The sequence below is a fragment of the Mytilus trossulus genome, chromosome 9, assembly GCF_036588685.1.
Source record: "Mytilus trossulus isolate FHL-02 chromosome 9, PNRI_Mtr1.1.1.hap1, whole genome shotgun sequence".
NCBI classification, from domain to species: domain Eukaryota; kingdom Metazoa; phylum Mollusca; class Bivalvia; order Mytilida; family Mytilidae; genus Mytilus; species Mytilus trossulus.
In genome coordinates this window covers 16,834,893-16,862,838 of record NC_086381.1, presented here as the reverse complement: position 1 = coordinate 16,862,838, position 27,946 = coordinate 16,834,893, and the positions used below count along the sequence as shown (strand labels likewise).

At 32.3% G+C, this 27,946-nt stretch overlaps 1 protein-coding gene across 1 annotated transcript; it reads left to right on the top strand.

The window, feature by feature from the left end:
* The first annotated feature begins 700 nt into the window (after positions 1-700).
* Positions 701-25,514, top strand: LOC134685214 (low-density lipoprotein receptor-related protein 4-like). The gene is made up of 10 exons (XM_063544726.1): positions 701-822; positions 2,934-3,050; positions 11,585-11,701; positions 14,470-14,595; positions 15,183-15,332; positions 17,301-17,469; positions 18,662-18,886; positions 19,196-19,311; positions 23,587-23,753; positions 25,365-25,514. Exons 1-10 carry the CDS (start codon positions 732-734, stop codon positions 25,392-25,394), a joined length of 1,308 nt encoding a protein of 435 aa, XP_063400796.1. The 5' UTR covers positions 701-731; the 3' UTR covers positions 25,395-25,514.
* Positions 25,515-27,946: the final 2,432 nt, after the last annotated feature.

Here is a 27,946-nt window from a genome sequence, read left to right as displayed (position 1 = left end):
ACAGTTTATCAATACACAAAATTCAAGAACACACAAACTATGTGCAAAATTCAAGAAAGAAACCAAGTATGTGCATAATCCCAGAATAAACCAGATAAGTGCAGAATTCCAGAACATACCAAATATGTTAAAAATCCCAAAACAAACCAAATATGTGTGAAATCACTGAATAAAACAAATATTTGCAAAATCCAAGAACATACCAGAAAAATAAACCCAGAGGTTTTGAATAATTACGTTTAATGTTTGGTTATACTACTTTTGAGTTTGGTATAATTACGTTTAAGTTCGATATAGGGCCAATCGTCTCACAATCTAAATTTAGTAAAAATTGGTGTAATATTAAATATAGTTAATATAATTGGCGTAAACTTTCATCCCAATCTTGTAGAAAGCGGAAATTTCAAATTAAAATTTGACAAATATTTTGACATTAATAACACTTTAGATGGTTAAATGTCAATTGTATGCAACCTCTATTGAAACATTTTGTAATGTTTTATATAAGACACAGGAGAAAGAAATTAAAGCCATTTTTTTGGTAGATTTACTTTGGAAAAATATAATTTTCCGAAAGAAATAAAATATAAACAATTGCACATGAACTGAGTCATTAAATTTGGTGTTTGTTTAGATTATATTTTTAAAATTATAATATCCTTAGCAGAAACCCCAACTATACCTCTGTATGTGATGAAAATATATATATTGACTGCAGATTTGGTCATTTGATGTTCAAAATGTGTTCCACGTCCATCCTGATTGTTTTTCTCATCACCGTTAATTCGGTGTCGTTAGCAGATATCATTTCAACAGCTAGAGGTAAGCCAAACATTCATGTATTATATTATTATAGAAACAATTGACATTCCGTTGAGGAAACATGTGGCTTGAACGGATACCTTCAGTATTGGAAAAGAAAGTGGGTTGATCTTCAAGGCGATGGCATATAGCTTCGTATTAATTCATTTCAGATTTGTTGATAAATCTTTTGTTGTATTTTTTTTTACATTTTTGGTAAATTTGATAAGTGAAATTTTTAAGTTAAAAATATTGATGTTAAATAAATATCATGTTTAGCATTGTTTACTAGTACTTAAATTAGTTAAATTGTGAAGCGGATACATGTTTTTTCTTTTAAAACAACTCTTGCTTTTGTGTTGACAACATATTTGTTACGCATGAATGGTGTGTTTTCAGCAATCAATCGGCATTCATATGGTGAATCAAATGGGATCCAGTTTTTGCCTACGAGAGCTTCTCGTTAAGAACGAAATGAATCTAGCATAAATCTTAACTTAAACGACTTTTGATATTACAAACAAGTTTCGATGCAGCTATTTAGAACAGACATACGGTGTCAAATAATATATTATAAAAGGGGTCATAAAAATCAAATGCAGGGGACCATTCACTGCATGACGAGGAAATTAAATTAAAAAAAAACATTCACTGCTTGTCGATGAAATCAAATTCAAGGGGCCATACACTGCATGACTAGGAAATCAAATTAAAAAAAACATACACTGCATGACTAGGAAATCAAATTAAAAAAAACAACACTACATGACTAGGAAATCAAATTAAAAAAAACCATACACTGCATGACTAGGAAATCAAATAAAATAAAAACATGCACTGCTTGTCGATGATAACAAATTCAAAAAACCATACACTGTATGGGGAGGAAATCAAATTCAAGGAACAGTACACTGCATAACGACAATATCAAATAATATGAAATAAGAACTATCAGTTTCAGATATTTTGATAATTTGATTTGTTTCTTTCAAATCTATTTACAAGATTTAAACATCGGTAAATTGCTGATGTCCTAATTTGTATGCATCCAAATTTCTATACCGTTTTTTTAAAGCTAAATTTCTGTTAACCTAAAGTAAAATGCATGTTACGAATTGAAGTTTTGCATAAAGTAACACATCAAACATGTATCTAAATATTTCTAATATATTGACTTATCTTTGTCCTTCCAGTCAACTTTGAAATAAAGCCAGTCTATTTATTGTACATATATTTTTATATACTAACAAATGATACTGTTTTTTCATTTTTACATTTCATTAGTACATACATAGACGTTTAATATAAAAAAGGTGTGGTATGATTGCCAATGAGACAACTGTCCACAAGAGACCAAAATGACACAGACATTAACAACTATAGGTCACCAAACGGCCTTCAACAATGAGTCTATGTATAAGTCTAGCTTACAAAAGCATGCTGGAGATAGCTCACCTTCATTGATATGAATCTGACATTCTTTAAGAGAAAAACCTGACGATTCAAATATCCTTGTTGTAGCAATTGAATGAAATGATGAACACCTGAACATAGCGATAACTTCTTTTCACATTTATCGATCTTTTCTTTCCCTGTTTGTACTTATCATTAGTTTTTCTATCAGAAAATCGGCATACCAGAAACATATTTTTACAGTTATCAATTGGTGAAACAAATCGGCTCATTGCAAAGGGAAGCAAGTAGGTTTTCTGTATATTAATTTTATAACCATCAAGTTTAATGATAGATTTTCATGAATAGAATATTTATATTAGTGTATAAAAAAACAGACTTTGACTTTAAAACCTAATAAGAAAATTCGATGATTCATTTGTACTGAATATTAGTACATCATGTCAATATACAGTTCTTTTATTTTTAAAATGTCTAAAACAGATTTCAATCTCGATGATTCATTTGTACTGAATATTAGTACATCATGTCAATCGACAGTTCTTTTATTTTTAAAACGTCTAAAACAGATTTCAATCAAATTTGGCAACAACAAATACCAATACAAGTTTTAAAAATCTGGATAAAAATGTTTGTTATAAATACCCCCCCCCCCCCCCCAAAAAAAAAATTCATTTTAAAAAACTTTTACAAAATAACATACGTTTGTTTGGTTTTAGGGAAGACCTGTTCTTCTGGTGAATTCACATGTGACTCTGGCCAGTGTATTCTTATAAATTGGAAATGTGACGGAGAAAAAGATTGCTATGACAGCACGGATGAACTAAAGTGCAATGGTAAGTTCCGAATCATTGACAGACTGCAGTTAATGAAACTCAAGTAATATACTGATATACTAATGGCATTGTTAAATATTGAACTTTGATATTGATTCTTTATCAGGTGGCAATGTAAATTCCTCTGGTAGTATTTTTGTTTCAAATAGTTACATTTCGTACTTACCTTAATATGTTTAAACTAAGATCGTGAAGACATGTTTTAAAGACAAACTTAAACAATAGGTATTTTAAATAATGCAAATTACTGTCTAAAAGCACAGAAGGTAACAGAGAAACAATGATAAGAGTGAAAAAAAAACCCCGATAATTTCACATTTGAAATAAACATGATTATTTCATTCCTCTGACGTCATAGCGATTGCCATGACAGCGGAGCAAAACAAATTGTGTTTTCATAGCTTGTAAAACTAGCTTTTTCAAGATTGTTTTCCAGTAGACTTGTATAGGTTTAAAATTTATTTTTAATTAATATTTAAACCATTTTAGTTTTAGAAGTAAGATTTGACTGAACTAACAATGATCACATTATTCCATGTTTGAACATCATAACTTTATGAGATTTGAAAAATACAAACTTATAAAATGCTGAAAATTTAACCGTGCAACCAAAAAATCTGTAGTACTTAAATTTCAAGTACAAATCAAGTAATGTAAAATACAGGTACGTAAATATTAAAATAATTCTTAAGTAACAAAATAGTACTGAATATCAAAAGTAGATGTCCAGTACTACAGATTTTTGGTACAGAAATAGTACCTATGCAAAAGTAGCAGTGTACCATCAGTCGTCATGTCTATGACTAAACTCTTAACTTAGATAGTCCAATCGTATATTTGTACAATAGAAGTCACTTATATAATAAGAAGATAATAATTGAAAATCAAAAATTAAATACAAACGTTGAGGAGTTGACAAAAAAAGTCAAATAGACAAAAAGTATGACCAAATCCGAGTAAGGAATCAAAAATTTTGAATGTAGCTATAGGAGAGATTTATTTCAAAATAGGATTACACAAGATTTCAATCAAACAATAAGAAACATTACAAGGCAATTGATTTTGTTGGGTTGCTGAATATTATGAGACAAACTCATTTATATTTATTTCATTTGTAATACAGAGGTAACTTGAAATGCTAACTCGATTATTTACTACTGAACTTTTCTGCCTTATAAATAATATATTCGGTAGAGAACTGGGTATAGAAGACCTCTTTCATGCAGTTAGAATCATATTATCAACAAATCTCTGCATATATATGATAAGCTAGAAAACATTTTAACCTACACGCTTATAATATACAATCCATATTGTTGCCATTTTTTCGGGAACATAAAACATTCATTTCAATCTGAGACATCAATTCAAACACGAACACAAATTTAACCAAAGAAACTCATCTTAGATACTAAGCTTGCTATTTTGAACACCAGACACGCATTTTGTCAGTGCCGCTCGATTCAAAAAGTAAAAAAAGCAAAACAGAGTACGCATTTGAAGGAAATTGAGGACCCAAAATTTCGAAAACGTTTGTCAAATACAGCTTAGGTAATCTATACTACGGAAATTGTTATCTTAAGTTATGAGCATATCATCGATAAATCAATTGATCTTTTTCACTGAATATTTGAAGGAAGGAGAATAAACAAGATGAATTAACATTATCATATAAATCTCTGACATCATAATTTTAAAATGTTAGAAATAAGTTTAAGCTTTATATTATTCAGGGTTAGTTGATGTTATATGTGACGTCATCGGGCATGGTCGCATTTTGATGCAGTCACAAAAGGAGTATTGGTTGTTTTTTTTTTTTTGGTTTTTTTTTTATAAAATTAAATTAGATGTTCGATATAAACTGATTGATATCTTAGGAATATGACAGTTGTTGTCCATTCGTTTGATGTATTTTGTCATTTGATTTTGCCATTTGATTAAGGACTTTCTGATTGAATTTTCCTCGGAGTTTAGTATTTTTGTGATTTACTTGTTAGTCTTAATTGATTATTTTCGTTGTTATCGGCTTTGAACTAGCTGTCAGTAACTGCGAATACTGTCAGATTTGTAATTAATGTCTTTTTGTAGTGGGATGTATATGTACCTTGCCACGTCCAATCTATGTTTTTGTAAGATGTATTACTGCTGTGTATAGAGCTGATGAGTTAATAGAAAAACAAGTGGTATGGAGTATCCAACCATGACAAAAAATCAGTTAATGCAAAACAATTAAATAAACACACATGAACATCGCTTAAATTGCTGTTCCGTATCTCAAAGTCACAGTGAGACCTTCAATCCGAAAACAAACTCTCACTTCACTGCAAGTTTAAGACGGCCATTAGCACTAGAGGCTTGGGCGGAATTCTTTGCAAAACGATATATATACAACTCGTCTAAACATCAACCCAACAATGTTAGATCTGTAAATTTGCTTTCGCAAATTTTTGGTTCTTCCCTCACAGGGATTCGAACCCATGCTACTGTGATATCGTGACACCAAATCGCCTGCACTGCAGCCGTCCCGCTAGACCACAAGACCACCTAACCTCTACTGAGCGGCTGCAGTGCAGGCGATTTGGTGTCACGATATCACAGTAGCATGGGTTCGAATCCCGGCGGGGGAAGAACCAAAAATTTGCGAAAGCAAATTTACAGATCTAACATTGTTGTGTTGATGTTTAGACGAGTTGTATATACATTATGTACACAGCCATGTATCACCATCATTCATGGCGATCCGATGGATACATCTGTTGTAGAGTTGTCACTGACTCAGACGTACTTATATATATATAAAAAAAATGACTGAATAAAAAGTCAACGATCAATCGTACAGGGCGATGGATCATGTAATATGATTCTGTACACTACAAAATATAATATATAACAAGTCAAAAAGGGTACAACATCACCATAAAATAACTATAAAATATACAAATATTAGATGTTTCGGATAACAGATATCCTTCTTCAATAATAGCACGATGTCAAATGAATCGTGTCAATTCAAATTGAGACTCTATCAAAATCTTGATTTATACAATTTAAGCGAACGCTGGAACAATTTTAAAATTTCCAAACACACCGCAAAGACTACAGAAATATGCCAAAAATAAAAATAGTTATTCACGATGTGAAATGGCACAACTTTAGATTTCCAAAGGATGTGACAGTTGAGATGTAATAACTGCATTGAGGGCAGTCCTCAAACAAAAAAAATCAAAAGAATAAAAAATGTCCTTACCGATCCAGGATGGTATAAATTAGACAACGGTAGGGCAATTTCAACGGAAACTACATATTAAAGCCTTCCAAACGAATAGCAGTCTAATAGTGATTGAAAAAATAAGTTTTGTAAATTGAGCTTAAATAATTGAACGTGGCAACGTACTTATACATCATCCCGAATCAATGAAAACCTGTAATTTAAACGGTAATTTTAAAAATAATTCGAACTGTAAAGCCAGTACTAAATCCGGCGTTGTTTGAAACAGGTGGTCACAGGAAAATGAGGGACTCGTTCTATGTTTTTTCATTTATGCCCTCTGGGGAGACTGTCCGTAACTTTCTTATCCAAAATCTTTCCCGAGCGACTCTGTCGACCTTCGACCAACACTCGTTGTGGTCTATGATCGTGATGGTAAGGTTTTTGAGATCAGCTTGTGTGTGTCCAGGTGATCTCAAATGACGACTTACGGGTAAGTCACTTCGATGACCATTCATGCGTTTGTTAAATGGCTGCTCTGTCTCGCCAACATACTGCATGCCACATCGACACTGAAGGAGGTATACAACATTCTGGGTTTTGCAAGTTACATTGCAATATATAGTGTACACAGACCCAGTCGAGTGGCAAGTGAATGTTTGAGTATTCAGTATTTGTTGACAAGTCAGGCAACGTCTGTTACCACATGACTTGCACCATCCTGCAGTTGAACAGCTTTTATTTGAGGAAACGTCAGCTCTAACAAATAAGTCTTTCAGACTTGCTGGTCTCCGAAAAGCTAAGACAGGAGGATTGGGAAAGATCTTGGATAATTTAGGGTGTTTGGCAATAGTTTGCCAATTGGCACGGATCAAACGTGAAAGGTTATTAAAGGCTGGATTGTATGTAAGAACAAACGGGACTATTTTGCTGCGCCTCTTCCGTTTGTACTGTAAGAGGTCATTGCGGCTGTTATTGTTAGCGCGCGCAAACCCCTTATCTATGTCCAATTTCTTATAACCTCGTTTTGTCAAAAATCCGCGAAGTTCCTGTAACCGTTTCGTGACAGCCTCCTCAGAGGAGCAAATCCGCTTGACTCTGAGAGCTTGACTGTACGGGTTACTTTTTGTACAGTGTTTTGGGTGACAGCTTTGGGGAGAAAGGTATTGATGTTTATCTGTGGGTTTACAGTAGAGGTCTGTTGATATGACACCGTCCTTTATAGATGTGGTTGTGTCTAAGAAAGATATCTTAGAGTCGGAACTTTTTATACGTAAATTTAATTGAATGGTGGGCGTTGTTTGCATGTCTGATGAAATCATCCAGTTTTTGTTGAGATTCAATCCATTTCATGTCAACATCATCAATGAAACGGAACCAAGACAAAGGTTTGGATAAAGATGTTGCAATAATTTGTTTTTCTAATTTGCCCATGAAAATATTGGCGTAAGACGGTGCCATTTTCGTCCCCATTGCTGTCCCGTTAATTTGAAGGTAATGCTCACCATTAAAGGTGAAATTGTTGCATTTCAGGACCAGAGTAAGCAGCTGGACTAAACATTCAGTAGGTGGTTCTAAAATGTTGTGCGAGTCCCATATTTCCCTACAAGATTGTATTTGTTAGAGCTGACGTTTCCTCAAATAAAAGCTGTTCAACTGCAGGATGGTGCAAGTCATGTGGTAACAGACGTTGCCTGACTTGTCAAAAAATACTGAATACTCAAACATTCACTTGCCACTCGACTGGGTCTGTGTACACTATATATTGCAATGTAACTTGCAAAACCCAGAATGTTGTATACCTCCTTCAGTGTCGATGTGGCATGCAGTATGTTGGCGAGACAGAGCAGCCATTTAACAAACGCATGAATGGTCATCGAAGTGACTTACCCGTAAGTCGTCATTTGAGATCACCTGGACACACACAAGCTGATCTCAAAAACCTTACCATCACGATCATAGACCACAACGAGTGTTGGTCGAAGGTCGACAGAGTCGCTCGGGAAAGATTTTGGATAAGAAAGTTACGGACAGTCTCCCCAGAGGGCATACATGAAAAAACATAGAACGAGTCCCTCATTTTCCTGTGACCACCTGTTTCAAACAACGCCGGATTTAGTACTGGCTTTACAGTTCGAATTATTTTTAAAATTACCTTTTTAAATTACAGGTTTTCATTGATTCGGGATGATGTATAAGTACGTTGCCACGTTCAATTATTTAAGCTCAATATACAAAACTTATTTTTTCAATCACTATTAGACTGCTATTCGTTTGGAAGGCTTTAATATGTAGTTTCCGTTGAAATTGCCCTACCGTTGTCTAATTTATACCATCCTGGATCGGTAAGGACATTTTTTATTCTTTTGATTTTTTTTGTTTGAGGACTGCCCTCAATGCAGTTATTACATCTCAACTGTCACATCTTTTGGAAATCTAAAGTTGTGCCATTTCACATCGTAAATAACTATTTTTATTTTTGGCATTTTTCTGTAGTCTTTGCGGTGTGTTTGGAAATTTTAAAATTGTTCCAGCGTTCGCTTAAATTGTATAAATCAAGATTTTGATAGAGTCTCAATTTGAATTGACACGATTCATTTGACATCGTGCTATTATTGAAGAAGGATATCTGTTATCCGAAACATCTAATTTTTGTATATTTCATAGTTATTTTATGGTGATGTTGTACCCTTTTTGACTTGTTATATATATATATATAAATATATTCGTCCCCGAGGGTATCACCAGCCCAGTAGTCAACACTTCGGTGTTTACATGAATATCAATAATCTGGTCATTTTTATAAATTCCTGTTTACAAAACTTTGAATTTTTCGAATAACTAAGGATTTTCTTATCCCAGGCATAGATTACCTTAGCCGTATTTGGCACAACTTTTTGGAATTTTGGATCCTCAATGCTCTTCAACTTTGTACTTGTTTGGCTTAATAAATATTTTGATATGAGCGTCACTGATGAGTCTTTTGAAGACGAAACGCGCGTCTGGCGTAAATAATTATAATCCTGGTAACTTTGATAACTATTGGATAGAATTTGTAAGATAAAACACCCCCTAAACGGGCCGGTCACAAATGAATAACTGGAAAGTAGTACATATTTAAAACAAATTATTACATTGATTTCCAAGTTAAATAAAAACCGATAATTTGACATGTGAAATAAACGTGGTTATTTCACTCTCTGACGTCATACAAAAATAGCGGATCAAAACAAATTGTGAATGCGTAGAAAAAAGATATAGTTCTTTACATTAATTTCTTTATAAAAGCCATTTGCCAATGTAATAAAAAGAATAACTAATTAAAAAATACAAATATAAAAAAATATTCAACTCGTGACCGAACAACACTGATAATTAACGCATGCGCTACGCACATTCATGAATTAATGTGTTGTTCGGTCCCTCGTTGAATATTTTTCTCTATTTTAATTCTTCGATTAGTTATTCTATAAATAGTTCATACATAAAATTGAGAATGGAAATGGGGAATGTATCAAAGAGACAATAACCCGACCATAGAAAAAACAACAGCAGACGGTCACCAACAGGTCTTCAATGTAACGAGAAATTCCTGCACCCGGAGGCGTCCTTCAGCTGGTCCCTAAACAAATATATACTACATGTAGTTCAGTGATAATGAACGCCATATTAATTTCCAAATTGTACACAAGAAACTCAAATTATATAATACAAGACTAACAAAGACCAGAAGCTCCTGACTTTTAAAGGATTTAAGAAAAAAGAGTTGATCGAATCTGATAAAATTGAAATTTAATGCAATATATCAATAGCAAGACTTTGATATTATAGAGTATCATAAAAGTGTTTTTGAATACAAAATCAATGGTATCGATTAAACAATATATAAAGAACTTTCAAGAAAAACTTTTAAAGCATGTTATTTCTTGCATAAATCAATCCGTTGTTTTCTCGTAAGAATTGTTTTTCATTTTGTCATGCCAGTCCTCATAATAGCATACTAAACGATGTGGGATTTTTCATGGGTTTAGGCCTAACATAGCTATACAGTTACCTACATGTAGATCCGTGTCTATTTTGAATACATTAATGAACAGCTGTTAATGTTGACTGTTAAAAAATCATAAGGTACTCACAGTATTAGCTGGTCATGTTTCAGGTAAAGCATGTAATATCTATATCATTAACGGGAAGCTTAATACAAACATTTATGATAAAATAGATGATTTTTCATTTCCTATCGTTTATTATCCATTTTTAGATGGTGACGTTCCCTTGTCACCATCTTATGGTGTTTATACATCTCAACTTGTACGATTCGCTCGTGTATGTAAAAACGTATTAGATTTTAGCGAGAGAAATTTATGTATTACTGAAAAATTATTACACCAGGGTTTTCAATATCACAAACTAGTCAAAACATTTACAAAATTTTATCATCGGTAAAGGAAATAATTCGTAAATATAACTCAACATGCAGACATCTTACACGTTCAGGTATTTCACATCCAATCTTTTATGGTAATTTTCTTTACAAAGCACAAAAATGTCAGTATTCACCTCAAAAGCTAACAAAACCTTTAAACAGACTTATTAAGAAGGGATATAGTTACGATACTGTTGTCAGATCATTAAAGATTGCATATTTTGGCTTTAATACTGTTTCAGTTATAAGGTCTTTGCGTCGGAATTAAACACATTTATTCTAAAACCAGTTGTTGGCTAACACGCGTTTTGTTCTTCTCATATATTTCATGATGGTATAATACTAAACCCCTAACAAGGAAGTATTGTGCCTGATATTCATATGATGAAGACATAATCTTTCAAACAGTTTTATTGAGGTCTAGAGCTGGCATGTCAGTAACTGCTAGTAGTCTGTTGTTATTTATGTATTATTGTCTGAGTTTTACTGTGGGTATTGTTGTGCGTTTGTTTTTCTACATTGACTAGAGGTATAGGGGCAGTGTTAAGATCTCAAAAACATTTTTAACCCTGCCGCAATTTTGCGCCTGTCTCAAGTCAGGAGCCTCTAGCCTTTGTTAGTCTGGTATTATTTTTATTTTAAGTATCTTGTGTATAATTCAGAGTTTAGTATGACGTCCATTATCACTGAACTAGTATGCATATTTGTTTAGGGGCCAGCTGAAGGACGCCTCCGGGTGCGGGAGTTTTTCGCTACATGGAAGACCCATTGGTGGTCTTCGGCTGTTGTCTGCTTTATGGTCGGGTTGTTGTCACTTTGACACATTCCCCATTTCCATTCTAAATTCAATATTAATAAGCAAAACTCATCATCTAAAGTTGGACTGTATTTAAATTGTAGTTCTACACACATGTGGTGGTGACCAGTTTCAGTGTGCTAATAGTCAATGTATAGCAAAAGCTTCAAAATGTGATGGTCTCCAAGACTGTGCAGACCGTTCCGATGAGTCAAATTGTAGTAAGTTTTTATACTGAATGGCCTAATCAAATCAAATAGACAATACAAAATATATATGATATTTTTTTTAATCTTCCTACTTGGAATACAATTATTGCGTCTGCTTAATCAGTTAAAAGAAATATCTGCTAACAAGATATTTCTAGACGTATCACTACAACAGCTACAATGTATTGTAGCCTCTTTTTTTTTTTTAGAAAAGATGAAAATATTATTGTCGTATGTTTCATGGATTTTTCAAAAATAATTTTCAGAATTGATGATGTTCTTTACTATATTTTCAGCTCAACTGGCCGACAATCTAGTTTTAAAAATGTGTCCGCTGACCAGGCCCGTCTAGTTATAGCTATCATTCTGATGATCGTTATAAATACAGAAAATCTGACAAAGGCAAACATGTTCAGAATGTTGAGTTTTTCCACTTTTTTTAGAAATGATATAAAAAGAAAAAAATGCAAATGTGTATGTGTTTTAAATGATGCCAAAGCTTCGCCGCGGACATTTATAACTTACATTTCTTAAAATCAGTTAAAAGATAAAAAAAAAATCTTTCTCCAGCAAAGTATACATTATTAGGTCTTTCCACTTTTCTGTGGAAAGACCTATTGTTTTTCTTCTGATTATTTTTTTTTTTTTTTTTTTTTCTTCCGCCTAATTTTGTTCTTGCGATAAACATTTGTTTCGCAATATGTCGCTTAGATATTTGGTATATGATATCGAACAGTTAATGCGCTTTTGAAATTTACCCTGCGTAAACGAATACTTTTCTTTGTAGGAGTTATCTCCCCAAACACTGTTTTCCTTGTTAGCGCATCTCCTTCGCAACCGTTAAAGATTATGACAAATTTATTTTACAAAATTGCTCGTTATATCCTTCGCATGATTTGTCCTATTTTGACCGAAGCGATATGACCGCTCCATATGAGAGTTATTTCCCCTTATGCATCTGATATAAGTGATATGAAGTTCTATCTTATAAATCATAAGTGATAGAGACCTAGGATCTTTTGATTTGAGGTCCTTGGTCCCAAAAAATGAAAATTAGGTCAAGGTCAAAGGTCAAAGTCATATTCTAATATTTGAATTTGGCTTATTTTCACTTATATCCAAAGACTGTATAAGATATCAACAAATTATTTTTACTAAATTGTTAGTTGCGACATGTCGTAAGATGTAAATTTTGATTGCAAGCGTACGTTGAATGTAAAAGGGAGTTTTGTCCCCTCTTGTATTTAAAAATACGCGTTTGGTGATATAACTCATTAACTAAATATAATAAAGACCTATGGTCTTTTGATTTAAGGCCTTGGTTTATGACCTTGAAATTGATCTCAAGGTCATAGCTTAATTTGACGTTCTATGACCTTTGCTTTTATTCTATATGTATACATGATAAAGATATACAACTTTTAGAAAAAGGTATCAAACCATTTAACCTTGTAAAAAACAACCGGAAGTGACCTTTTGTAAACCGGAAATAGCTATTTTTTTGTACTTTATTAATATAAAAGTATATAGAACCAGATGTTTTTGGAATCAGTGTCAAGTAAATATTCAAATATAATCGGAAGTAACATTTTTCAAACCGGAAGTAACAAATTATCTCCCTTATTTAAAAATAAATGTATGGAAACAATATATTTTTGGAATCAGCTTACTAGGAGCTATCATTTGACGATTGAAATGACATTTTGAACTTAGTTTCACAACTTTTCATATCAAAATACATTGTTTTGATGGAAAGACCTTCAATTGTTCTCTTTGGTTTTTAATATTATATTGGCTTTTCTTTTATGTCCCCTTTGGTTATATACATGTACCTTGTCCAATTTTTAAGGTTTCTGGATTTTTAAATTTTGTGAACTTCCCCTAATCCATAAAAGCTGTTTGAACGCAGCAAATATTTAACTTCATATTTTTTCATATAAAACTTTATAGCACTTCTTATAAACCAGCTGCAAATGAATAAGTTAGCCTTCGACATACAACGGGTTGTGTTAGATTAAATAGAATCAAGTACTGTAATTGCCAGTTTTTATGGGGTTTTTTTCTTTTTTAAATTTGCAAATAGAACAACATGCACCGTACAAGTCTTACATGACTTTGTACTCCCGATTTTTTTCGTGTAAATACCATTTATGATCCTTATTGACAGCTAATATTGATATTTTAGCAAAATTCCAGCAGCGTCTTCAAACGGAGTATATATATCCCCCAATTATTACGATTTTCCCACGCTTGTATCTACTATCATGTTATTCTTGATAGGGCTTGTTATAAAACCAATAATTCCAAATGGTAAAGTTGAAATCATCCCTTTGTAAATTTTACGGACGCCATCATAAGTTGGTTGACCGTTATGGAATAACCGTTTCACAGATGATATCGGATATGTATCTTATGTCGTAACTACAATCCTTTTCCTTTTCATGAATGTGACCTACCGAATAAGACTATTTACCGGATTTGTAATAACATAAGCAACACGATAGGTGCCACATGTGAAGCAGGATATGCTTAACCTTCCGGGGCACCTGAGATCACCCTCAGATGTTGGTGGGGTTTGTGTTGCTCAGTCTTAAGTTTTCTATGTTGTTTCTTGTGTACCATTATTTGTCTGTTTTTTTTTCATCATTAGCCATGGCGTTGTCAGTTTATTTTCGATTTATGAGTTTGACTGTTCCTCTGGTAGGTTTCGCCCCTCTTTTATAGTTAGCTGGAATACTTTTTATGCGCAACTATCTTTGAAATAAACAATCATTTTGTAGGTACAGCTAATCCATGTACGATACATAATGGGGGATGTGATCATATTTGTAATCAAAATGGCGAATCAAAGGACCTGTGTTCATGTAGAAATGGATACAAACTAGAAGAAAAGACCAGATGTGTTAGTACGTACCCTTCCTTCATTGAAAGTCTGGTTATATAGTTTAAAATTTAGTTAAGACTTAAACGGTCATTTTTATTTTTAACATAATCCGAAGTCTAAATAATTCAGCATGTTCTGTCTTTTAATCAGTACTCAAACAACCAGTGCGTTTAAATCAGTGTTGTTCGGATGATTCGTTTTTTTATGCCTCTCAAAACATACATTTTTTTACAAATCTATTCGTCTTAATCCATTTTCCCAAGTACATTGTATTTCATCCGTCTTTAATTATGGTTTAAAATTTGAATATTCCGTTTTACCAACATATTTACCTTTTATCAATATTCAAAGTCCTACATCATGAACTCCATCTAACGACAAGAAAAAATATTAAAATCGAAAGAGTCATACTCAATATAGTTATTATAACTTTGTAAAGGTTGAAATCGGTTTAAAAAAACGGTCTACAGTTAAACATTTTGGGTCAACAAATGCTAATACATATGTAAAATAATTAAAACAAGTTTTGTGTTAGTTATTGTCTTTTGTAATATGTTTCCAGAATAATAAGGAAAAATTCGGATCATTGTTTTTATCATATCTTTCCAGACATTGACGAATGCACAGGGAACAGTTCTCCCGTTTGTTCGCAGTTATGTATTGATAAACAGGGAACTTATGAATGTGAATGTATTGAAGGCTATAATACGAGCGTCGTAGACGGTGATGTAGCTGGATCAACAACATGTATAGTGAATGGTTAGAGTCAACAGCGAACAAACAAATGATCATGTGTTACCTGATATAACTTAATATAAAGCTCATAAAATATTTTGAACATTTAAAAAAAATCCTTTGAGCGTTTTGTCAATCAACTTGGTTTTGTTTGGTTTAACGAATTGCATTTCAGTTTTAAAAATACCCTTTGGTATATAATATATCAGTGTGGATTACAAATGTTTCTTCTATGAGGTACGTATGAGGCTAAAACGATTGAGGGTCTAAATATAACTCCTCTTATTCTTTGTCAATAAGAATTTCATCTGAAGCTTTAGCACAATACATAATTATACGAACTAGAAATTTAAGACAAAATATTTCGTTTAAATCACCTTGAACACTTGCATTTAACACCACAGTAAAGCCTAACTTATTGAAAAAAGCAGCAACAAACGTTAAGATCATAATTAACTAACAAAGCTCACTAAGTTGTAATAGCATAAAACAACAGAAAGAAGGCTTGCTTTTGATTAGGGAGTACAACAAAGTAGAATGATGTTAACAAATTACTTTCCTTTGAATATGTTATTCTCATAACTCATAATCTATACCGCGTGTATCGCTAATAAAGGAGATAGTAAATGATAGTGAAAAGTAAAGTTACAAAAATACTGACCTCCGAGAAAGATTCGAAACGGAAATTCCATAATCAAATGGCAAAATCAAAAGCATTAACACATCAAACGATTGTATAACATCTGTCATATTCCTGACTTGGTAAAGTCATTTTTTTATGTAGTGGATTGAACCTGATTTTATAACTAGGTAAACCTCTCAACTTGTATAATAAAAGTATAAGCATAAATATCGAATTGAAAAATTCAAATTAGGAAATTCAAAAAATTTAACACTCGGCTGCATCAACCAACTGGACGAATCGAAAACAACTATCATACTTCGGACGTAGTACAAGCATTATCCGCCAAAAATAGTGATTGCTGTTTTATATTTAGCTTAATCTCCTCCTCATATGAAACTTTCTCAATTCCGTTTTATTGACTAAGTTGAATGTACAATCCAAAACAGAAATAATTAGTTACGTTTCGTTTTTTCTAGGTGTCTATGTTCTTTATATTTCTATGTATTTTGACGTGTGTTTTTGTAGCAGTTCAATGTTTATGTTGCTCCGTTTTGTTTACTCTTAAAGTTGGTGTGTTTCCATCAGTTTATTTTGGGACTCAGATTTGTTTCAGTTAAATCAATTTATGACTATTGGATAGCGGTATACTACTATTACCTTTCTTTGTTTGGAATTTAATTCCGTTATATTGTATATCTGTGAAAAGTAACATCACAAAAGTACTGAACTCAGAGAAAAATCAAATAGGAAAGTCCCTAATCACATGGCGGGTGGTGGTGGTGGTGGAGGAGGAGGAGGAGGAGGAGGAGGAGGAGGAAGAGGAGGAGGAGGAGAAATAATTATTAAGATATATTATACTCAGGAGGCTACCTTTTCCCCATAGGGTGAACATTAGACAAAAGTCGCCTGAACCCCCACTTCCCCCACTAATTACGTTAGTAAAGCATCCTTGCAATTGTTTTTCTTATTATTCTTAAATATATAATCTTTAATACACAAAAACGGAAAAATCATGCAATGTCAGATTATCGAGAGGTAGCTTAAACCTTAGTTTACGAAAAAGATATCAAATTTTTTCAAAGGAACAAATAATCTTTTGTTCATTTCAACCACACAGCACAAACTAGTGATTAGTTTTCGATAGTTACATATTGTCTACCAGTGACTAATGACTTTCTTTTGATATTCTTTTAGTTCTAAAATATTAGGCTTGTGAGACTAGGTTCCATGTTGAAGACCCTACCTTTACCTATAATGGTTTACTTTTATGAATTGTGACTTGGATGGAGATTTGACACTCATACCACATCTTCCTATATCTATACCATGTTTTAATGAAATATAATCATGAAATATTTATTTTATAGGTCCAAGACCGTGGTTACTGCTCGCAAATACAAACGATATTAGAAAGTTTGAAGTTGGTACATGGTTCCAAGAAACGTTGGTGGATGGACTATCCAACGCTGTTTCTGTTGATTTTTACAAAGATAAATATGTATATTGGTCCGATGTTTCAAAACAACAAATAGCTAGGTATTTATTGGTGATCATTTTCTTTTGATAATGTAATGACGTGTCAAGATTAAACTTTTTATAAATTAAAAAAAAACAATGTTTGAATGAGTTTTTCGAAAACTGTACAATCGATGACGGTTAATGTATTCGGATTAAAATGTACACTTACTTTACTAAAGAATAATCTACATAATCAAGGACTGATAAAAAGCAAATCATAGTAAAACAAATGTATGCAGTCATTTTAATAATAAATATATCATCTGCTTTTAAGTTGCTAATTGTCATAAGATGAAATGTTCAATAAAGTTTACCCAAAAAAAAGAAAAGAAAGAAAAAGAGAAAAATACACAGAAATTTAACGAAATGACCTTGGAATGTCTGAGCATATCTATATTTCGGTACATGGACGCTGTTCCAAATTTTATATAAACTTTCATGATGCAGCGGTGAATAAACTTTTTTATCAAAGAGGATTTCCTACGCTTTTATCCAATGAGAAAGGAGAAAATTTATAGTCATATAATAAAAAAGTTGAAAGTTCTATTGATAAAAACATAACAAAACTGATATTATTATACATCACACAATGTTTTATGAAATTTAAATTGACAAAACAACGTATAAAAATTACATCTTTATATGTGAGGAGGATTAAAAGACCATGCATAGTGATAAATCACTGAGGGTGAAAGACATTTTTTTTTATTTAACATGGTGTATTTTAATTAAGATAGACACTTCTGTTTCTGATTCCAATCTCCTTAATGAGCTGATAAGTAGAATATGATGGTTATAAAAATAAGTAGCATTCGATAAGAACAACTTCAATTCAAAGCTCTGATAAACCTTGTTAATTTCTGTGTCATCTTGTATATGTGAAGTGTTATCTAATTGGCAATCGTACCACATCTGCTTTTTTTTTTATATATCTAATGATGAAAAACATAAAAACATAAAATATGCATTATACATCACAAATGATAAATGGAATGAAGATTGACAAAACAGCATATACAAATGGAATCTTAATATATGTGAGAAACTTTAAATGGTCATTATAATCAACGAGGTTGAAAGACAATTCAATTGTTTTGTTATTAAGCATGGTGTATCTCAAATTTAGGGAGACACTAACTTATTGTAAATCTAATCTGACAGACATATAGATTGTAAGAAAACATTTACAGCTTTATTCAAGTATTTGCAGATCTGAAATAAAGAATGGTATGATGATCAAGAAACAAGTAATTGTAAATGAGGATATAGAAACACCTGATGGTATTGCTATAGATTGGATTCATGACCATTTGTACTGGACAGACATTGGACTAAACAATATTCAAGTATCCAATCTCGAAGGCGATAAAAAAGCAACAATAATTGATAATGATCTGGATAAACCAAGAGGAATCGCTTTAGATCCAATACATGGGTACGTTGTACATATGTACCTCTTTGAGTAGGGATAAAAATAACATGTTTCGTTTCAATTCAAATATGCTTGAATCAGCTATGCATTCAGCTGAGGATGACTGTCATTCACTGGGAGTTTGTGTCCTATAGTTGTTCCCTTTTTGACATTTGTCTTCCCATATTTTTATTCTTTGTACACTATACTATAAATTTATTTGAATTCTTTTAAGTTTTATTTAATTTTAAACTATTTGTCCTTTATTTGTCTAAATAAATAGAGTAGAAATTGATTTTGCGGTTTATTTTGAAAATAAATCCATAATTATAGATATTTTTACATGACGGACTGGGGAAAAGACCCAAAGATAGAAAGAATCGGTATGGATGGATCAAACAGAAAAATAATTACAAATGATGTCGTATGGCCGAATGCTATAACTATCGGTGAGTAAATAATATGTTTATACCTGCTTGCACAATAGTAGTTACAAAGCCACTGATCAGGTTTACACAAAAATGCCTTAACTGTGTGACAACATTCTTTTAAAACTATGTAGCAATATTATTCAATAATCGCCGTTTGTTTAGTTTCAGTCGGAATTTTCATTCGATTAAAACACAAAACCTATTCAGTGTTTTGTATCGACGACAAAAAAAATCCCGAAATAATAAAATTGATTTCGTGTTAGTTTTTTTTGCCCAAATGTTGTTATTCGTATGAGTTAAAATATGTGTTTTCCCCGCATTAATGTCGATTTTAATATTTTGTGATCGAATTTGGAAAAAAACACGAATCACTGAGAGGTTGAAGAGGCAGTTGTCTTCTGCAATTTTCTAATAAAAAGATGTGAATCAAAACAACTTTATCCGTAGATATAAGAAGACGTGGTATGAGTGCCGGTGAGACAACTATTCATCCAAGTCACAATTTGTAAAAGTAAACCATCATACCGAAAAGCAAAAAATGACTTATGTAAAACCATTTAAACATGAAAACAAACGGCCTAATCTATATATAAAAACAAGAAATACTTATGAACCACATCAACAATCGACAACAACTGAAAGTCAGGCAGCAGGTTTAAACCTTTTAATAAAATACCAACCTCAAGTCGGAAAAAATAATACATGTGTATTTTGTGCGAGACAACTTCAAAAGACACCATCCGAAAGAAATTTTATATACACCAATCAATCAGCAGATATTTGCACATAATTTTGAACGAGAAAATTCAGACGAGTGATTGTTTTTGTGTATAAATGATGTCAAAATTGTTGGTCAGGTTTACGAAGATAACAGATTTAAGGAAAATATTTAAAGCCATTGCAAACAAACAAAAGTAATTTCGTTTTCCTTCCTAAACTTTGACCTTTGCAATATAAAATTGAGAATGGAAATGGGGAATGTGTCAATAGTATGTTTTGTTTCAATTTCTACACTGCAAAATGTTTGCATTCACTTTTTGTTATTATTTCTTATTGTTTTATTGATAATTTCAGTGCACAAATACAAAAATAAAAAAAAAAATACTGAACTCCGAGGAAAATTCAAAACAGAAATTCCCTAATCAAATAGCAAAATAAAAAGCTCAAACACACCAAAAGAATGGATAACAACTGTAATATTCCTGACTTGGTACAGGCATTTTCCAATGTAGAAATGGGGAATTATACCTGGGTTTACAGCTAGCTAAACCTCTCACTTGTACTACAAAAGTCTTCTCCTGAAACGACAGAGTAAACTTAACAAAACTTGATGGCAATCAGCATTAAGGTATTTAGTTTAAAACATGTGTCCGATGACCATGCCTGCCCCCCCCCCACCCCCCCCCCCCCCCCCCCAACATGACAGACATGGCTAAAAATAAAACATAAGGGGAAAATGCAGTTTTTGGCTGATATCTCTGAAACTTAAGCAAAAAATGTAACGGTTGCATTATATCATGCATTAATTGTAAATGAAAATATAAGGTGAGCCACACAGTCTCCTTGGAGCCTCTACTTTTTGTTACCTTAATGTATCTTTTAAATCTATAATTTTTCATAAATATCGGTCACCTATACCTGTCCTGATTTAGCCAAGAATTCAAAAATGTCTTATGCTCCAAAAAAGTGTATACCATTGAGTATATACTAGTGTGCAAGTGACATAATACGATATATAAGTGGTCAATAAATTCCATATGTATGGAGTGAGTGAACCTCAAATCCCAATATGGAATTTACTGACTCCATATACAGGTATATCGTATTAGGTCACACACTAGCACACTGTGTACCGACTATACTAACATGTGTTTTTAGACTAGTGGCATAGCAAAGGGATTAAGAATAAAGAAACTGCTTCTATTGGTCTATAAAAAAACTTATGCCAGGGTTTGAAAGTTTTAAAAGTGTTTTAATGAATTCGTTTCAATCGTCTATTATCTATGTCTTCGATCGTAGAAACCTTTCAGATTTTCGCTCAACACCGTGTTGTTTTTATAAAAGGACGTAACACCACTACTAACCATGTATACATCTTATCGCTATTTATTATTGATGCGCAAATATCAGAAACACAGTTTTGGCAGTATTTTTCCACAGCTTTATTACAAACTACAAAATTATAAACACATATAACTAAATAAATATATATATACAACTCGTCTAAACATCAACCCAACAATGTTAGATCTGTAAATTTGCTTTCGCAAATGTTTGGTTCTTCCCTCGCCGGGATTCGAACCCATGCTACTGTGATATCGTGACACCAAATCGCCTGCACTGCAGCCGTCCCGCTAGACCACGTCAGTTTTAATCTAGCGGCGTACTACAGTACATGATATATAAGGCATGAAGATGTTATTGTTACAGATCAGCTAAATTATATATATAGCAAGCAGATAGATAATTAAATGAACGAAGTCACCTTTCTTATTGGCAGACTACAAAAGATAACTAGATAACTAACTAGATAGATAACTAAATATTTACAATAAATAAAGCATCCAATAAAATAAAATGAATCCTGGGATACAGAGATTCATTATTTTTTGTGTGGTGGGTCCTGGGATACAGAGACCCCAATATCAAATGTTTTGGATGCTAATTGAAATATGCTACAAAATGACGCATATCTAAAGTAAACGCAGCGAAATGTGCCAAATTGACCAAGGCAGTCATAAATGACTGACGGGTCAACCGCCATTCAGCGAAAAGAGCTGTGTAAAAGCTGTGGGCCAAATACAATAATTATCTATTCACTTAAACTAAAGTTATTATCCGGAAACCAATGTGTCTTCGGACGACGACGCAGACGACGCAGACGACGACATCATACCATTATACGATCCCGATTTTTCGGGTCGTACAAAAACCTTATCTAGATTACACGTGCCAGGAGGCTGATTAGATGTACCAAATGATAAGCTACTAAAAATAGATCACACGAGATAATAACGCTAGCAAACACATGATAATTACCAGAATATTATACATTTGTCAAATCACATCTATAAAGATAATAGTAACCTCATAAAATGGAGCCTGAGTGTAATAAAGCTCGTAATAAAGACAGACAGATTACCATCGGTATATCAAAATACAATCTATAACGATGCTTCGTAATATTAACTAATTAAGTGGTGATATAAACTCGGATATAAACAGGAAGAACAATTAAATAAGTAGATAAATAAATAGAATTAATAACATAAAAAAAAAATATATACCGTATCAAAAAAAAATAATCAGATCTATGTCGAGCATGCATAATATTCAATTTGCAAATTGCAAATATGCTGTGACCGCCGGAGTGAATTTGTTTGCAGATCGGAGTCAAAGGGTTGTTATCTCGTTAATGAAATAAATAAAAAATTAAAGATATCTACGTAATTAACATAAATAATCTAATACAAGACGCCGATCGCTACCTCCGGATAAGACAAAATAAAAAAAAAACATGTAAAATAATCAATTAATTGAAATTCAATTGCTTTGAAACATTTATATTTAAACAAAACATCCCGCTATTAATACGGGAAACTAATTCTAAATATACAACATGAGTTCCGAGTTGGAAAAGAAGTAGTGAAAACCTAAACAATCGAAATTCTTAATTTTTTTAAATCCTCAAAATATATATACGTCTGCTTCCGTCAAATGTAGCTTTTGAAAAGATTGCATTCGCAGTCATACTGCGCGTGGTCAATCAGATAAGTGATAACCCACATTAGACAAGAGGTAGGACGGTCAATGACTCACATTGCTTACACTAATAACCGAATTTATGCTGAATCATAAATTCTATAGTCTGCCATAACTAGATCTCACAAAATTTCCCGTAAAATATTAACGTCATAACAGAAAGTAGCTTACGCAAAAATGGAAAAGTAGATGCTGTATGGCATTAAAAGTTCAAGCGGAACAGATAATTGGTTCAAGCGGAAAAGATTTCCAAATAGCGATATGGTGTATTGAAATAAGCCCCGCCTTCTAACCCCATATGAAATATACACGTTCTCCCCGCGGTTACTGTTAAGCATTCATATTTCTAGAAATGTATTAGAGGTAGGATAATGCTACATACATTTTGTTAAATCAATATAAACTCTGTTTTTATTTTTATATGCGTATGAAAGTATTTGTTATACATACCGATTAATCTATGTCACTCGCATATATCCCTAGATGTCACTTTATATTTCCCATAAACTTCTTTTTGTAATTATTTTACAGATTACATTGATAGTAGAATTTTCTGGATTGATGCTAAACTACATACTATCATGTCTGCTGATTTGGATGGTTCCCGAATCCGTACCGTATTACATAATAATGTACAGATATATCATCCATTTTCTATTGCTGTATTTGAGGATAATATTTTTTGGACAGACTTGGCGGTAGGAGATATTAGTATGGCCCATAAATATACAGGAAAACACTTCCAAAAAAACGAACTAGGTCTAAATTCACCAATGGGTATCAAAGTGTATCATGAATCTCTACAAAATTCGGGTAAGGAAATTAGTTTCACGATGAAAGTTAAGATTTTAAAAGTACAAAAACAAAAATACCGAACTCCAAGGAAAATTAAAAACCGAAAGTCCATTATCAAATTAAAAAATTAAAACCTCAGACACATCCAACGAATACAAACAACTGTCATATTCCTGACTTGGTACGTACATTTCACTATGTATAAAATGGTGGATTAAACCTGGTTGTATAGCAAGCTAAATCTCATACTTGTATGACAGTTGCACAAAATTCCATTATATTGAAAACAATGTGTGAACAAAGTGAACAAAACAAACAGACATTACAGGTTAACATGTCAAAAATAGGAGTACAGCAGGCAGCATATTGTACTGTTATCGTAATCACCATTAAAACAAACAAATATGTCAACAAAGAAAAACAAAATGGCATAACGACAAAACAATTAAGCAAAAATGACGATAGAACATTAACTGTTGAGATTTTCGCAAAAACATAACGTCTAAAGTATTGTACTTGACCATGGTCGACGTCGCATTGTCAGTGACGTCGCCTTGAGCAGAAATATGTATAAGTATATGAAATGCAATAGCTGAACAGTTGTTGTAATACACATTGCCTTAATTTTATCTATATAATAACGTTACAAACCGTTTGCTTGTAAAATGTCACAAACAATTTTTAATAAGCACTTGCTAATGAAGTTGAAAAATGAAAGACACTCGTTATATTTTTCATTTCATTAAACAATACACAAAAACCCACATCACAGTACATACATTTTATATCAACATCGATTCAATTGATAAACCATACGCAACATGAGACGTAAGGATATGATTTATACGTTACCAGGATCACAAGCATCACTAAAAAAAAATACAGGCAGCATAATTACGACATCAACCTCCGAAACCAGTCTCCTACAAAAACACAGGCGTACACACAAGGACTAAAAGCAACGATAAAAGAATAATTCAGATGACCTGACAAATGTTAAGAGTTTTTTCTAGCTTACGTGCACACAAATGTCTCTGATACCTTGATAGATCATTTGTCGTCAATCAACAGAATTATCCACAGTACAAATATAAACTGAATAAGAACTTACAAGAACAAAGGAACTAGTAATAAAAAATGGCACAATTTAAAAAGCAGGATCAAAATGTGATCGTTATTAAAATAAGCAAGCTGAGGGAGCTACATGTGTTTTTGGAGACTCCTGCTCAATAAAACAAACAGATCAGAACATCACTATTAACTGGTGACATAGTTGTCTTTCTCATCAAAGAAATCTGCTTGAATCAGACATAATATGAAAGGTAATGAACAACATGACGAGCGTAAGTATATTTTACCAAATTTATATAAATGGTAATTTTTGAAATCTCATGAAGAGATTTTATATGAATTTATAGGGTTAAATATACTTACCAGGAACCACCGCCACCCCATATAAATTTCTATTTTATTGATAAAATTTGAAACTGTAACTTTTCACTTTTTCATAAAAGGACACAATGTATGTGATGATATTGAAGTGAACTGTGAATACTTGTGTTTACCAAAACCACGTGTACTGTCAGACGATTCAACTTTACTTTCGTATACATGTGTTTGTCCAGATAACAAGAATATATCACACAACGGTCACACATGCGTTCCTAAAGGTAAGATTATTTTGATATTGTCACTTTTCAAATAATGCAGTTTTCTCAATAATACAGTTTGCAATTTGTATATGGTATATATATATTTATATGGATCATTTGTTACGATTAAAATGTTTGGCATTAAAAACAAAACCCAGTAGGAAACCACGAAAACAATACCATAACCACAAGAAAAAGACGAATAGACAATTAACGGCAGTAAATAAGAAAACTTAAGATCGAGCAATAATTAATACCAACCCCATCAAACACCCAAGGTTAACTCAGTCTTCGTGCCCGATGAAATTGCAATACTGAAGTATATCAGCCAGATTATTTCATTATGTTTTTGAAATTCATGCCCCAATGTAAGTTTATCCATTTGAATAAAGAAAAATGTATGAATTACTGTAAAAAGTAAAATCACAAAAATACTGAACTCCGAGGAAAATTCAAAACGGAAAGTCCCTAATCAAATGGCAAAATTCAATGACAAAACACATCAGTTTCAGATATAAATACAGATTATCCGTCAACTATAGTGACGACAATAACAACACCAGAGAGAACTGTCACCGATGACAACAACATACTTACTGCACAAGCATCGGCTGAATCGCAACTAACATCCATATAGACACTTAGATCTGATGAAAGTAGAATACTATTATAGTATAGAATCATTTTTTTGTGTGTTGAAAGAACATAAGGGGATTTTGAGTTTATGTAAACCACACGTCATATACGAACCAAAACAATATATTAGGTCAATGAGATAACTACCACACAGAACAAATAGACGAATAGACAATAAACATTAGTAAATCAGAAAACTTAACATCGAACAATAATTAAAACCATCCCCATCAAACCCCGATGGTGAAATCACGTACGCCGGATAAATTAGTACATTTTGTTTGTTTATTTCTTCAGTCTTTGTGCCCAATTAAATCATAATACTGAAGTATAACAGCCAAATTATTTCAATATATTTTTAAAATCCATACCCTAATGTAAATTGATCCGTTTGAATCAAGAATAATGTATGAATTACTGTTAGTTTCAGATATGGATACAACTGTAGTGGCGACAATGACAACATCAGAGAGAACTGTAACCGGTAACACAAACATACTAATTACAAAATCATCGGCTGAATCCCAACCAACATCCATGACGACACTTAGAGCTGATAAAAGTAAAATGTCATTATAATACTAAGTTATTTTTTGTGTGTTAAAAGAAAAAAAAATGGATTTTGAGTTTATGTAAATGGACTCGATAGAACAATAACACATCATATTCGAACCAGTGTTTCATAATAAACGAAAAAAACAATATATTGGGTCAATGAGGCAGCAATCACAATGCAGATAAGCTCGGTCAAGGTCAACATAATTTTTTAAGGGTAGATTGCAAAAAAATCTAGACAAGTTATTGCTATATCCAATGATCTGCCATCAACACTATATTCTTGAAAATTAAACAACGTTCAGACAACTTTTTTTTCGAAAATCAAGAACTATTACAAATTTTTCAGATCAAATATTTGTTATTCTTCATACATTAATTAGTCGGATTTCTGTATTTATAATCTGTGTTGTATGATATATGAGAAATCTTATAAACTTTAGAATATATAGGATACAAACTCTATTAATAAAACAGAAGTGCAAAAAAAATCCAAAATATTCATATCTTTGAGGTCTTGGCACTTTTTTGAAGTGTGAATATAGCCCAAACCAAAATTATCCGTTGCTTTAAGTTGTCTTGTACAAAGATGACGATTTAATGAAAATATATTTTTTGGTAATGCCATGTCTCATGCATATCTTTCTTAAATACTATGGGTAAAATTGAGATATGGCCAAATATATCCGTTTCGCTATGTTAAGAACTTCACTTCACAGAAACGAACTATAATATAACAATGGCCATTTTCCTTTTCATTTTAAATACAATCAAGTTAACGTTTCAATCACGACTATCTGGCAACAATCATATTTATATATATATATATTTAGAACTCACGATCAACTCAACATGCGAAAATACTTATGAGTGCAGTGGAAAACTTTTATGCATAGATGGTTTTTGTCAGTGTTGTAAACAGTTTGTTTGGAATGGAACTATTTGTGTCAAAAGTAAGATGTTTTATACACTAGTGAAATAGATTATGAAACCAGCAACAATTTACTATTTTCCATATATATTTGGGTTTTTTTTATGAGAAAATAAGATTCTTATTGATTGTTTTATGTCATATGATACAAGTTATGTTTTGGTATTTGGAATGTTCAGTCTACTGCAAGTCACACTATCTGGACAATGTCTTGTTGGTTGTTTATATATATATGTATATGTGTGTTTGTAATGAAGCAAGCATTTTTTTTTTACTTTTTCATCTTGTACAAATACTTGAATTTCAAAAAACAGTAGTCTTT